At 44.0% G+C, this 15,161-nt stretch overlaps 1 protein-coding gene across 7 annotated transcripts in view; it reads left to right on the top strand.

The window, feature by feature from the left end:
* The first annotated feature begins 5,971 nt into the window (after positions 1–5,971).
* The window catches only part of UGGT1 (UDP-glucose glycoprotein glucosyltransferase 1), a 106,914-nt gene continuing 97,724 nt past the window's right edge, over positions 5,972–15,161 (top strand). For 2 of the 7 annotated variants that reach the window (XM_008953589.3, XM_003828247.4), the window contains exons 1-2: positions 5,972–6,230; positions 12,194–12,329. In XM_008953589.3, coding sequence (XP_008951837.1) covers positions 6,173–6,230; positions 12,194–12,329 — 194 coding nt within the window. In that variant the 5' untranslated portion in view covers positions 5,972–6,172. Of the gene's footprint in view, positions 6,231–6,703; positions 7,342–12,193; positions 12,330–15,161 lie in introns of those variants that run through there. The other 5 variants (XM_055108560.2, XM_008953590.4, XM_055108559.2 and 2 more) reach the window with 3 other exon arrangements.

Below are 15,161 nucleotides of genomic sequence, written 5' to 3'. Positions count from 1 at the left end.
ATTTCCCTCCTGTACCTCTGATGAACTCATCTTCCCCCTCTGGGTTACCCTCTGCTTTTCATGGCTGAACAAGTTTCCCCTGGAACGGGCAGTCTATGGAGAGTAATATTTTGGTGACCATAACACTTTTTCGTTATTCTGTCTCACCAACTTGGAGTGCAAGTGATGGCCTTCTCATGTGTCACCTTTTGCACATGTGCAATCCAGCACTATACTTTTTTTTTTTTTTTTTTGAGATAGGAGTCTTGCTCTGTCACCCAGGCTGGAGTGCAGTGGTGTGATCTTGGCTCACCGCAACCTCCAACTCCCAGGTTCAAGCAATTCTCCTGCCTCAGCCTCTCAAGTAGCTGAGATTACAGGAATGCGCCACCACACCTGGATAATTTTTGTATTTTTGGTAGAGACAGGGTTTCAACATATTGGCCAGGCTGGTCTCGAACTCCTGACCTTGTGATCTGCCCACCTCTGCCTCCCAAAGTGCTGGGATTACAGGCGTGAGCCACTGCACTCGGCCTCATCACTATAAATCTCGTTGAGTTGCACTCCTTTTCCATCTGGAAATCAAACATTAAATGCCAACTTTGCTTTCCACAATCAATTTATTTGGCTATTGCATTAGGCCACTCTTGCATTGCTATAAAGAAATAACTGGGACTGGGTAATTTAAAAAGAAAACAGGTTTAATTGGCTCACAGTTCGGTTGGCTTTACAGGGAACACGATGCAGGCATCTGCGTGGCTTCTAGGGAGGCCTCAGGAAGCTTACAATTATGACAGAAGGTGAAGGGGGAACAGGCATGCCACATGGTGAAAGCAGGAGCAAGTAAGAGAGAGAGTGGGGAGGGGTAAGGTGCCACACACTTTTAAATGACCAGATCTTGAGAGAACGCACTCAATATCATGAAGATAGCGCCCAGCCTTGAAGGATCTGCCCCCACCCCAGACCCATACACCTCCCACAAGGCCCCACCTCCAGTACTGGGGATTATAGTTCAACATGAGATTTGGGTGGGAGCTTAGAAACCTAGAGGATTCTATGCTGTGTCTCCAGCAGCTCAAGGGGCATTTACTGATTTCAAGGCACGTCCTTTGCCCAGCAGCCACCTGGACGTGAACAGCAACAGCTGGCCATCTCAGCTGAGTGTACCTCATGGGTAGAGGAGGGAGGTGCAGAGAGAAATGTTCACCCAATATTGGTTGAGCAATGTCCTAGGGGCTAAGGATGTAGCACTGAACTAAATGATGTCCCTGTCCTCATGGAGTGACACCTAGTGGGGGGGTGCAAACTATCAACATACATAAAACAGAAAAAAATAGAAAAGGTGGAGGAGCGATAGTAAATAGTTTGAGGACTGAACTTCAAAAAGTCAGGAAAGGCCCTTTGTTTTTGTTTGTTTTTTTGAGACAGAGTCTCGCTCTGTCACCCAGGCTAGAGTGCAGTGGTGTGATCTCAGCTCACTGCAACCTCTGCCTCCCGGGTTCAAGTGATTCTCCTACCTTAGCCTCCAGAGTAGCTGGGATTACAGGCATGTGCCACCATGCCCAGCTCATTTTTGCATTTTTAGTGGAGACAGGGTTTCACTACATTGGCCAGACTGGTCTCGAACTCCTTTGAGCTCAGGCAATCTGCCCGCCTCGGCCTCCCAGTGTTGAGATTACAGGCATGAGCCACCGCGCCCGGCTCTAGTGAATAGTTCTTAGACATGTCACTAAAAGCAAGATCCATAAGAGAGAAATGGATAGACTGCACTTCACCAAAATTAAAAGCTTTTGTTCTGAGAAAGATCCTGTTAAGGGCACGAGAATACAAGCTATACACAGGGAGAGAATGTTTCCAAATGGCATATCTGACAAATAACTTGTATCTAAAATATATAAAGTACCCTCAAAACTCAATGGTGGAAAACCAAATAATTAGAGAATAAGCTAGGGCATGACGAGGCATTCCATAAAAGGATACACAGATTGCAAATGACCATGTGAAAATATGCTCATCATCACCAGCCACTAGGGAAATGCAAATTGAAACCATGATGAGGAATTACTATGTGCCTATCAAAATAACAAAAATAAAAAAAATAATGGCAGTACCAATTGTGGGTAAGAATGCAGAGAAAATGGATCTCTCATACACTGGTGGTGGGAATGTAAAATGGTACAGCCATTCTAGAAAATAGTTTAGCCGTTCCTTACAAGCAAAATGTACATTTACCATATGATCAAGTAATTGCACTCCTGGTCATTCATCCCAGATAAACAAAAACTTAGGTCTAGGCCAGGCATGGTGGCTCGTGCCTGTAATCCCAACACTTTGGGAGGCTGAGGCAGGTGGATCACTTGAGGTCAGGGGTTCGAAAACAGCCTAGCCAACATGGCAAAACCCCATCTCTACTAAAAATAAAAAAAATACCCGGGTGTGGTGGCACACACTTGTAATTCCAGGTACTCGGGAGGCTGAGGCAGGAGAATTGCTTGACTCCAGAAGCAGAGGTTGCAGTGAGCCAGATCACACTACTGCACTCCAGCCTGGGTGACAGAGTGAGCGACACTCCATCCCAACAAAAACAAAAACAAACAAAAAACTTGTGTCTATGTAAAAAACCTTTACATAGGGCTGGGCCTGGTGGCTCATGACTGTAATCCCAGGACTTTGGGAGACCAAGTGGGGAGGATTGCTTGAGCCCAAGATTTCGAGACCAGCCTGGGTAACATGGTGAGACCTGATCTATTAAATAAATAAATAAATAAATAATTTTTTTAAAATTTGAGACAGAGTCTTGCTCCTCACCCAGGCTGGAGTGGAGTGGCGCAATCTCTACTCACTGCAACCTCTGCTTCCTGGGTGCAAGCAATTCTCCTGCCTCAGCCTCCCAAGTAGCTGGGATTACAGGTGCCCACCACCATGCCTGGCTGATTTTTGTAATTTTAAATAAATAAATAAATAAAAATACAAACCTGTACATGAATGTTAATAGGAGCTTTATTTGTAATAGTCCAGAACTGGAAAAAACCCAAATATCCTTCAATAGGTGATGCTAAAATGAATCTGTATGTTTGTACCATGGAATATTACCCAGTAATAAAAAGGAACAAACTATTGATATCTACAACTTGTATGGCTCCCCAGGTGGTTATGCTGAGTGAATAAATAAATAAAAAAGCTACATACTATGTGGTTCTATTCATATAACATTCTAGAATTGAAAAATTTTATATTTAATGATCAAAATGATGGTTGCCACAGGCTAGGGGTTTTGGGGGTAGGAAAGTAGTTCTGACTTCATAAAGGGGTAGCACAAGGGAGATCTTTGTGGTGCTGCAATAGTTGTGGGTCTTCATTTTGGCAGTGGTTACACAAATGTACAGACATATACAAAATGATGGAAATATACCTGTCTCCCCCGCACAATGTACCAAGTCAATTTCTGGTTTTCATACTTTAATATAGATATTTGAAATGTAATCATTGGGGGAATGGGCTTACGGGTACAAAGTACCTCTGTGTACTATCTTTGCAACTTCTTGTGAATTTATAATTATTTCTAAATAAAAAGTTAAAAAAATTTTTAAATCTGTTTTTATTCAAATAACGTAGCACTTTTCAGAGAAAGGTTTAGAAAAGGTGAAATCCAACTTTCCTAGAAGCTCTGCGCTACCACTTAGCTGTATTTTAAAACTAAGCAAACTTTGGTTTTGTTCATGGATCACATAGCAGAAGATCAAGATAAGGCCAAGAAAAAGTATATGATCAACTTTGTAATGAGGTGAATTAACAATTTCCTTTTTATTGAAGCATTAGCTGATGTGATTTAAAGAGGGCTAGAAAATACACTATGGAAAGCTAACACAACAGCTCCCTTGTGAAATAAATTTTAAAATGCTCATGTTTTTTTCTTTTCGTAGGTGTGTGTACACATTTAGTTTTATTGTAACAAAGCAACTTGTACACTTTTAACATTTAAAACTGAGCATGATCTTTCCTTTCCAGTGAAACAAAATTTAAAAATAAACAGGAACAAAATTACAATAGAGAATGTCAATTCCAAATAAGATCCTAGAGGTTCTGCTGATTCTCCCATTGAGTGGCAGGGCTCAAGTCATCATTAGGAGAGAATTTATTTTAAAAGCGTCATCTTAAACTGCAAGGATGTGTGTCAAACATCGCAATTAAACATGCCAAAGGAGAAGCCATGTTGTCAAAATGTCCACTTAACCCACCCAAACATCTCAGATCCACCCTTTGCTGACTTCTAGAATCCCATTTTTTAAAGTTTTTTTCTTTTTTTAAACAAGAGAAAGTAGACAGAAAGATGTTGGTAAATGCTAACTGTCCATATTCACATAGAGACCCAATGTACTCTCCGAGCCCAATATACAGAGAAAGCAGGAAGAAAGCTAGAATTGAATGCTCTGCTACACAGGGGCCTAGAGCCCTCCAGCTTCCAGCAGAGCGAAGGGAGCAGGTTTTTCTTTTTTCCCACAGAGCTGGGTGATGTTGATTCTATACAGTTTTTGCTCAGACAGGAAGGGATAAAAATGAATTTCGAACAGAAAGGGGTAGAGACTCTTTTCCCATTGTATTCTGCTGAAGTTATTTCCCCCAAAATAAGTTGAGAACTATAGTGTAGAGAAAAGAAACCTCAATAACAGGGCGACTGAGCACAAGAGGGAAACATCAAAAACAAAAACAAAAAAACAAAAAAACTGCAACTTGCTCCCAGGGACTGGAGAAAATGTAAAAAAAGGAAGGTTGGAACCCATCAGTGTTTTTTGTTGTTGTTGTTGCTGCTTTTTTCTTTTTTGAGATGGAGTGTCCCTCTCTCGCCCAGGCTGGAGTGCAGTGGTGCGATCTCTGCTCACTGCAACCAACCTCCGCCTCCCGGGTTCACGCCATTCTCCTGCCTCAGCCTCCATCCTCAGCGTGAGCCACCGCGCCCGGCCTCCATCAGTGTTCCACTAGTCATCTCCTTCATCCTCCTCTCCTTCCTCCCCTTCATCATGTTGGCTCACGTTTATTTATTAAAATTATTTTGGGCCGGGCGCAGTGGGTCACGCCTGTAATCCCAGCACTTGGGAGGCCGAGGCGGGTGGATCATCTGAGGTCAGCAGTTTGAGACCAGCCTGGCCAACAGGGTGAACCCCTGTCTCTACTAAAAATACAAAAATTAGCCGGGCGCGGTGGCGCACGCCTGTAATCCCAGCTACTGGGGAGGCTGAGGTGGGAGAATCGCTTGAATGCGGGTCGGGGGGTTGGGGTGTGTGGGGCGCGGGCGGGGGCGGAGGGGGTGGGGCGCGGAGGTTGCAGTGAGCCGAGATCGCGCCACTGCATTCCAGCCTGGGAGACAGAGCGAGACTCCAACTCCAAAAAAATATTTTTGGCTTTTCATTCACTTTGACTTAATATACTTAAAAATATACCCTCCAAAGAGGTATTCATTTTTGGGTGGGTTAAATGCTACCTATTCCAAAACAATTTTAAACTGGTTTATATTAGTTAAAAAAAAATACTAAAAGGACAAAGTAGTCCCTGTAGATTAAGCTGCCGCTGTCCGAATAAGAAAAGCTCAAGCGGCTCATAAAATTTAAAAAGTCTTCCTTTCATCATGCCTCCTGGAAGGTAGCTATCAAAATTTTAGGGTTTAGTATAAAGTCTAAGATGCTCAGAAACATTAAGACAATTGTCCTTACTGTGCCACCGAAAGGCTAAAGGGAGTAAGCTTTTAACAAAGGTTTAAGGGAGTAAGTCCCAGAGTCCAAACTGGATTTCACCGACTGACTGTTAAAGCTTTCGGGTCTCAGCTGTTGGCCCAACGAACCTTCCCAAGACCTTGAACACCAGCATCCTACCCTCTACCCTGAAAGCCGGAAGTGAGGGGAGAGGCAGGACTCCGGCCTCCCCAACCCTCGGAGATGAGAAGGCAACCGCGCGACGCTCTGGGCTACTAGGTCTCGACTCGGTATCCGGAAGTCCTCCAGCGTTCGCCTGTAGGAAGCGGAAGTAAAAGGGCGGCCGGCAGCTGGGCAATTGCTTTGCGAGGCTGGGTGTTGAGTCGAGCCGCGGGAAAGGCGCGTGTCGGCCTCTCACTGGCGCAGCCTGCACTGCCGCTGCCGCCTCGCCCCGCCCTGCCCTGGCGTTGTCTCTGGCACTGTGGCGGACTAACCACGGCCCGGGCATGGGCTGCAAGGGAGACGCGAGCGGTGCGTGTGCCGCGGGTGCGCTGCCGGTGACAGGTACCCAGGGGTGGCGTGAGGAGGCCTCGTGGACAAAGAGAGGGTTTGGGGCACAAGGCGACCTTGTGCCCCTGTCACATTGAGCTTCCACCTCTACGGTGACTCATTTTACCCTCCGGTGTCCCATCCCTTCCCCTATTCGCGAGCGCCCCGAGTTGCCCTCAGTGGTCTTCTTGGCAAGGTATCGCTTCCGCGGGGGTGGCGGCGGGCTCTGTTCAGCGGTCTTGAACCTTCTTTGAAGAGCTTTGGATCCTTGTGCCAAGTGCAGAAGGAAGTGGGGGAGGTATCCTACCAAGGATTTAGACCAAGCTTGATCCTCAGTGAGTTGAGAAGCAGCACTTTGCAGGACCCTGATTGCAGAACGACGTGCTTTTTAAAATAGATTTCAATTTTTCCTAAAATGAATTCGGGTTGATGCGTATTGTTTACTGTTTTCTTTTAACACTGTGATCTGTTGGCTGAAAATTGGATGATCTGGTTTCACTTTTAGCGTGGGACCTGCCAGAATGAGATCTGCGTCCGTCGCCAATAACTTATAGATGTGAACTGTTTTTGTTCCTTGGCCAGAATCTGCAGTTGTTTTGCATTTCTTGCCAGATTTGAGAAGGAGCAATTTTGTTCGTTTGAAGACCTGGGGTCTTTTGCCTTATTGTGCTACACTAACTGTTTTGGAAACATTCATCGATGCACTTGCCAGCCAATTTTAGTGTAAAGTGCCCTCTTTCCTTCAAGAATCTTACACTTGCAGGCGTTTGAAGACATTTTAAATAGCTATTTAACAGCACCACAAAACTTGGAATAATTGTAGCCTTTTCACTTTGCTTTTTTTTTTTTTTAAGCCAGTCGAATTTAGCAACACTTGACTTGTTTTTGATAAACTTAGCTGAAGCTTATTTTAAAAAAATTCTTATTTATTTATTTATTTATTTTGTAGCGATGAGGTCTTGTTGCCTACCAGTCTGATCTTGAACTCCTGGCCACATGAAACTTATTAAAGGAAGTGACCATAATACTTTGTACAGTAGCATAGCACATTTATAATGCACATTGAACTCAGGGGAATATATGAAAGTATGAAGAAAATTCGCTTAGAACTTTCCTGCAGCTGTCTGTGAGCATTTTCTTTTTTTATCTAAGTTTCCCTGTAACAATACAAGATGATGTGATAATTTTCTTTCTTTCTTTCTTTTTTGAGATGGAGTTTCACTCTTGTTACCCAGGCTGGAGTGCAATGGTGCAAGAGATAGTGTTTTAATTTATATTTTTATTTTTTGTTTGTGAGGCAGAGTCTTGCTCTGTTGCCCAGGTTAGAGTATAGTGACATGATCTTGCTAGCTGCAGCCTCCACCTCCTGGGCTCAGGCGGTCCTCCTACCTCAGCCTCCTACGGATGGTTGTTGATAGTTGGGCCTAGAACTTGTTAAAGAGTGTTTTCTCTTTATTCATCATGCCGCAAGTATAATGCTTATCATGCAAAGCCACATGGCACATTCTGATGGCCATTATCTCAGACTGTTTGTCTTTATAAGCAACATTTAAGAACCCCTAGGGTCAGAATGATAAGGGATCCTATAAAATGAAGACATACTCAAAGCAGAGACCACTTCAGTGAGATTCTTACGTCTGCTTCTCTGGACAGTCTTTTCCTCTGGTTTTACCTGTAGAGTTAAGAATGTGGGGTCAGAGTGGCAAAGCTCTTTTTTAATGTATAGCTTTCCTCCTTTTTTCATCTCAAATGGTGCTGTACCTCTCCCCAAGAACACGTACTCTCTCTCCTTTTTGAAAACAGTGTAGGGGGATCTCGAGGCAGGCCACAGGTTCATAGGATTTTCATTTTACCTATCTTGCAGTCCTAGGCATTTTATAGCATCTTTACTCTTGGTGCCACACTCCTTTCCTGTTGTTTCCATTCATGCCTTAATGAATGAGGCCTGTGTTTATTTCATTTTGAGAGCCTTCTATGTTTCAGGCATAATGCTAGGCGTGGAGACCATGAAAGACAAAACGCCCTGCTCTTCAGGAGCTCCCATCAGTCCCCAAAGCCAACCTAAGTGTGGATCTGTCAGATTGGTTGGTTGGATTGCTTCGGTCCCAGCTTCAGGCCTCCTCCCTTGGTTTCAGGTTAAAACGATTCCTTTCTCAGCCACCTGTCTCCCAAGAACTTTGGCCACTGAAAATCCTTGGACTTGCCTTGGTTCTCACAAGCACTTTGCTCGGTCTGAGTCTGCACAGAGTATGGCTTTTTACCCTTTTGTAAAGCCAGAGAACCAGAGAAGAGAGCACGGTATTGTAGAACTTTAAAAGCAGGAAGGTGTGGGTTCTAAGCACTGCTATTTATTAGTTAGGCAAGGTACTCAGCATCTTCGAGCTTTCACTGATTTTTAAAGTGGAGATGGTAGTGTTTCATCCATGCATGCAGCATATTCATGGACTGTCTTCTGAGTGCCAGGCATCATGCTGTGCACTTTGGTGAACAAAGTAGACATGGTTGCTCCCCTCAGAGAACGTTAGTGCCCTGGGTTGTTGTATGTAAGGATTAGATAACACTGTGTATGTAAAGCACCTAATACAATGTTTAGCTCAGAGTCATTGCTTGTTAAATGCTGGGGTTTCCTCAGGGGACTTTGTCATACCCCCAATTTCCTCCCCACTCTACATGCCATCCACCTGGGGTTACTGTGCAGTGGCGTCCAATTCGTCATCAGGAATCACCACTTTCTGGGGTGTACACATCTAGACCCCTTCAGGACAAATTGTAAACATAGCTAATAGCGTAATACTGCTAGACAGTTCATATGATGCGCTGTCTCCAGTTTATAAACTCATTGACTCAGGCCAGATGAAAAAAAAAAAGAAAAACTCTGTAACTTTTGGGGAGAATTTTTTCTCTCAGCCACAGAGGATATATTTCCAATGTGTATTTTTGAGGCTATTTAATAACGATGATGTACTATTCTGTAATTTAGAAGATAGTTTTTTCTTACGATAAAATGTTTTACTACAACAATCAATTCTGGTATAGTACTTGGCACTTTACAAAGTGATTTTTTTATTGCCTCTTCATTTTCACATTGACCCTGTGAGGCAGATACTATTATTCCTACTTTAATAGTCTTCGAGACTAAGGGCCTGGGAAGTTAGGTAACATATATGTGGTTAAACTGCTAGTACGTAGCAAACTCAGGAATTGATCACAGCTGCCCTGATGCTAAAAGGTTCCCTTTTTTACAAACCGTGTCTATTGTGTCCTATAGAGCAGGTTTCTGAGGCTGCAGTCTGTGGGCCTGTGGGAAAGGGTGTCTATGGTTAGTCCTAAGAGAATGCTTTTTTTTTTTTTTTTTTGAGACGGAGTCTCTCTCTGTCGCCCAGGCTGGAGTGCAGTGGTGCGATCTCGACTTACTGAAACCTCCACCTCCCGGGTTCAAGCGATTCTCCTGCCTCAGCCTCCTGAGTAGCTGGGATTACAGGCACCTGCCACTATGCCTGGCTAATTTTTGTATTTTTAGTAGAGACGGGGTTTCACCACATTGGACAGACTGGTCTTGAACTCCTGACCTCAGGTGATCCACCCACCTCAGCCTCCTAAAGTGCTGGGATTACAGGCGTGAGCCACTGCGCTGGGCCAGTCCCAAGAGAATTCTTAAGTTGTACATAAAATTTGGGTCCTTGCTTGCTCCTCTGTGGGAAATGTCAGTAACTTTACTAGATTCCAGAAAAGGCCTACATCCTCTTCACTCACCCAGCCAGGAATCACTGCTATCAGGTTTCATTGTGTAAAATCTAGTTTGGTTATCTCTAATTTCAGTAGGTTTCATTTTTGTGTGTGTATTCTTTCATTTCTGCAGCCTCTATAGCAGTTTTTACAAACGTTGATTTTGAAAAACACTTCTGAGTGTTTTTATTTATAAGTGGGATGTTCTTCTTCTTCTTCTCCTTCCTCTTCTTCTTCCTCTTCCCCTTCCCCTCCTCCTTCTCCTCTTCCTCCTTCTTTCTTCTTTCTTTCCTCTTCCTCCTCCTCCTCTTCCTCCTCCTCCTCCCCCACTCTCCTCCTGTCCTGCTCTCCTCCTGTCCCGTACTTCTCCTGTCCCGCTCTGTTGCCCAGATGCAGCATGGACCTCCTAGGCCCAAGCTATCTTCCCACCTTAGCCTCCCAAGTAGCTGGGACCATAGGTGCATGTCACCATGCCTGACTGATTTATTAATTTTTTTTGGTTTCCAAAGAAGCTGGCAGTGCCTGAACTTAAAATGCTTCTGAAAGCCACTTTTCTATTTGTTATAATTTATTTTGCTTTTGACCATCGTTCTTCAGAGATACTGTATGTTCTATGAAGCAGGATGTTAACACAAATGATGCTTTTTATAAAAAGCAGCTATTGACTGGTCCCCAATGTGGACAGCCTCCCTCAATGATAGATTTTGTAACCAATATTAAGGAACTGGGATGAGACCGAAGTGAGCCTTACCAGAGCTAACATTCTGAAGCCCAAGGATAGTTTAGTGCTTCCCACATATTCACACCCCCTTTTAGTTCTCATTCAAATGGGTAGAGCTCAGGGGAGGTCCGATTAGGGTTCTGTTAGGTGGACTTTGGAGATGAAAATCAGAGAAATCTGCAGCTGGAGACCTTTTTCTGAAACTGTCTGGATGCTGTCTGTGAGGATCTTGACAGGCTTGGAGCGGCTGCGGAGGGTGTCAAGAGGCCTGCATTCTGTGGCCATCCACTTTGCCAGTGACCCTAGATCCCTTATTTTGTAGATGGGACAGTTGGCTTGGGAAGCCACTAAAATTTTACATTTCTTTATTTCAGAACCTGTCTGAGTTTACATTTGGGACCCATTATGTTAGTTTCCTAGGGCTACCACAACAAAGTATCACAAACTGGGTGGCTTAGAACAATAGACATTTACTGTCTCACAGTGCTAGAAATCCTTACTCAGGGTTTCACAGGACCACGTTCCCGCTGAAATCTTTGGAGGAGAATCCTTCTTTGATTCTTCAGCTTCTGGTAGTTTCAGGCATTCCTTAGCTTACAGTATAATTTTAGTGTGTGCCTCTGTCTTCACCTGGTGGTCTCCTGTGTCTCTACATAGTTTTCCCTCTGTGCTGTCTTTCTCTGTCCAGATTTCTCCTCTTTATAACATCAGTCATTGGGTTAGTGCCCACCTAATAACCTTGTTTTAACTGATGACCTCTGTAAAGACTGTATTTACAAATAAGTTGACATTACGAGGTACTGGGGGATAGGATTTCCATATCTTTTTTGGGGGACACAATTCAACCCTTAATACCTATCATTTATATTTTCATCTATCTCAGCTTTATTTGCTTTCATCCTTTATAAAATATGGTTGTGTGCAACCTGGTGTGCCACCAACTGATTTTTATACCCCTGTATAGTGTAGCTTGCTTGGGAGATGAAGCAGAGCCTTTGTAGGAAAGAATGTAATAACCCAAGTGTCTTCAGTTACATGTCAGTCACTCAGCAAATATCTGTTGGACTAGCTAGATATTAAGTGCTATTATATGTCAGAGGCATTTCTGTTTCGCTAACTTATGTTATTTTGTGTCTCCAAGTATTAGGATTGTTATTTTGTGTCTCCAAGTATGAGGTTAAAATTACCTTGTAGCAGGCCAGGCATGGTGGCTCATGCCTGTAATCCCAGCACTTTGGGAGGCTGAGGCAGGCAGATCACGAGGTCAGGAGTTTGAGACCAGCCTGGCCAACATTGTGAAACCCTGTCTCTACTAAAGATACACAAAATTAGCAGGGTGTGGTGGTGCGTGCCTGTAATCTCAGCTACTGGGGAGGCTGAGGCAGGAGAATTGCTTGAACCTGGGAGGCAGAGGTCGCATGAGCCAAGATTGCACCACTGCACTCCAGCCTGGGCGACAGGGCGAGACTCCGTCTCAAAAAAAAAAAAAAAATTCCTTGTAGCAAAACTTCTTTTCTTTTTTTCCTTTTAGGAGTTTGCTATAAAATGGGAGTTCTGGTTGTACTCACTGTTCTGTGGCTGTTCTCCTCAGTAAAGGCCGACTCAAAAGCCATTACAACCTCTCTTACAACAAAATGGTTTTCCACTCCATTGTTGTTAGAAGCCAGGTAAGAGAACATTTTTTTTCCCTTTGTGTATTTGAGTATAAATATAGGCTCTGACAGTGAACATTCAGGAGCTTTTTAAGGAGTGAGATTATCATCAAATGCATTTATGAAGAGCCTCTTTCAGTGTACACTGTAGGATGTATTGTACAAAGGCTGTTAGGACATAGCATCATTCAGTAGGACAAGGGCTATGTGGGTTTATAGAGCTATGTAGGAACTTTGGACAAATAACTGTGTTGGATAAGTTAGTATGTTACTTTCCAAAAAGCATAACAAGGAAAGAGAGGGTTGTGTTTATTTATTTATTTATTTATTTTTGGAGACAGGGTCTCGCTCTGTTGCCCAGGCTGGAGTGCAGTGGTGAGATCTTGGCTCACTGCGACCTCCGCCTCCTGGGTTCAAGGGATTCTCATGCCTCTGCCTCCTGAGTAGCTGGGATCACAGAAGTACCCCACCACACCCTGCTAATCTTTGTATTTTTAGTAGAGAAGGGGTTTTGCCATGTTGGCCAGGCTGGTCTCAAACTCCTTAGCCTCATGTGATCTGCCTACCTTGGCCTCCCAAAGTGCTGGGATTACAGATGTGAGCCACTGTGCCTGGCCAGTTGTATTCAAATTTTCTCCTTATTTGAAGGAAGTTTTAAGAGGTGATTGATAAAAGGAAGAGAAGAGGGCTTAGCAACGTGGGGGAAAGAGGACATATTTCCCTTAAGAATCTGGAAGAAGGCTGGGCACAGTGGCTCACGCCTGTAATCCCAACACTTTGGGTGGACAAGGTGGGTGGATCACCTGAGGTCAGGAGTTCAAGACCAGCCTGGCAACAATTAGCTGAGCGTGCTGGCGTGTGCCTGAGCATCAGATTAGGACATTATGCCCATGCAGCTCAGTCTTTCTTTTTAAATGATAAAACGGTGGCTAGGTACGGTGGCTCATGCCTGTAAATCCCAGCTCTTTGGGAGGCTGAGGTGGATGGATTGCTTGAGTCCAGGAATTTGAGACCAGCCTGGGCAACATGGGGAAACCCCGTCTCTCCAAAAAAAAATAGCTGAGTATGGTGGTTCGTGCCTATAGTCCCAGCTACCTGGGAGGCTGACTGGGAGGATCACTTGAGCCCAGGAGGCGGAGGTTGCAGTGAGCCGAGATCACGCCATTGCAGTCCAGCCTGGGCAGCAGAGCAAGACTCCGTCTCAAAAAAAAAAAAGGGAAAGAAGTTATCTTACGATTGAAATGGGTAGAATTTTTCATAAGACAGTAGTTGTCTTAAAATTAGTGAAACATAATATAGTAAGTAATTTCATGAGAAATTTTGTATTCCAAGTGTGCTTTTTAGCTAGTGTTTGTAAATAAATATAATGAGATACCTGTCTGTATAGGTAGGGCTTAAATGCTTATGGATGGAAGGTTATTTGATTGTATCTCAAGTGATGTAGAGGTGAAACTAGCAGAGACTTTCCGAAGGATAAATGTGGGTAGATTGAGCAGCAAGCACTTGGTAAGTCTTAGTGTTTGAACGTGCTAGAAATTTGGACTGTCACATCACTCCGATCAGCCTTGTGGTCTGTCTTCTTCATCTTCAATTTAGAATTTTTTTTTTTTTGAGAGTTTTTGAGACAAGGCCTGTCTCTGTTGTTCAGGCTAGAGTGTAGTGGTGTGATCTCAGCTCCCCGTAACCTCTGCCTCCTGGACTCAAGCCATCCTCCCACCTAGGCCTCCCTAGTAGCTGGGACTACAGGCGTGAGCCACTACCCCTGGCTTATTTTTGTATTTTTTATAGAGATGGGCTTTCACCATCTTGGCCAGGCTGGTCTGGAACTCCTGAGCTCAAGTGATCTACCTGCCTTGGCCTCCCAAAGTGGTGGAATTACAGGTGTGAGCCACCATGCCTGGCCTCTAGAATTTTGTATTCTAACATTTTCCCCTTAATTCCTAGAAAAAAGTGGATGAGGAATTTTGCCATGTTGATTGTGTGAACGAATGGTTGCACCTCTTAAGGAAAAAGCCTCATTTGATACTGCTAGAAGGACCAGTGGGAGGGGGCATGTGGCAGCCGGTCTTGGCTAGCTCAGGAGCCTAGCAGACTTTCTGCTAAATAGACTTCCTTCCATCGCCTCTCTCTGCCTTTCTTTCTCAGCATAGAAGTGGCAAAACAAAGACAAAACCATTATATGTATTTCATAGTGATAACTAACTTGATAAATGGGTCAAGCTTCTCAAATGTCAGAACTTTATTTGATACAGCATAGTTGTAAAAGTGAAGTGGCTCTTTTTTAAGAGTTCTTATTATGGGGAAAAAAAGCCCAACAAAGCAAATAACAAACAAACAAAAAAGCAGTGACTGAAGATATTTTAAGACTGCCTGAGCTGGACTGCCTGAGCTGGACTCTAAAAACTAAAGTTTTTCTTTTCCTTTTTGCTAATCTTATTTTGGATGATTTGTTTGGTATAAAATCTGTCATTGAGATTTACAACCCCCCCCCCCCACCCTACTTTTTTTTTTGAGACAGAGTCTCATTTTGTCGCCCAGACTGGAGTTCAGTGGCGCCATCTTGGCTCACTGCAACCTCTGCCTCCCAGATTCAAGCCCATTCTCATTCTCCTGTCTTAGCCTCCCAAGTAGCTGGGATTACCGGCGTGTGCCAGCATGCCTGGCTAATTTTTATATTTTCAGTAGAGATGGGGTTTTACCACGTTGGCCGCCAGGCTGGTCTGAACTCCTGACCTCAGGTGATCTGCCCTCCTTGGCCTCCCAAAGTGCTGGGATTACAGGCGTGAGCCACCGGGCCTGGCCAAGATTTACTATCACTTTCTGAATCATTTTGTACAATTAACTGTA

Source organism: Pan paniscus, chromosome 13 (genome assembly GCF_029289425.2).
Source record: "Pan paniscus chromosome 13, NHGRI_mPanPan1-v2.0_pri, whole genome shotgun sequence".
Classification (NCBI taxonomy): Eukaryota; Metazoa; Chordata; class Mammalia; order Primates; family Hominidae; genus Pan; species Pan paniscus.
The sequence above is the reverse complement of the archived record's forward strand: the minus strand, read 5'-3'. Positions and strand labels throughout refer to the sequence as shown.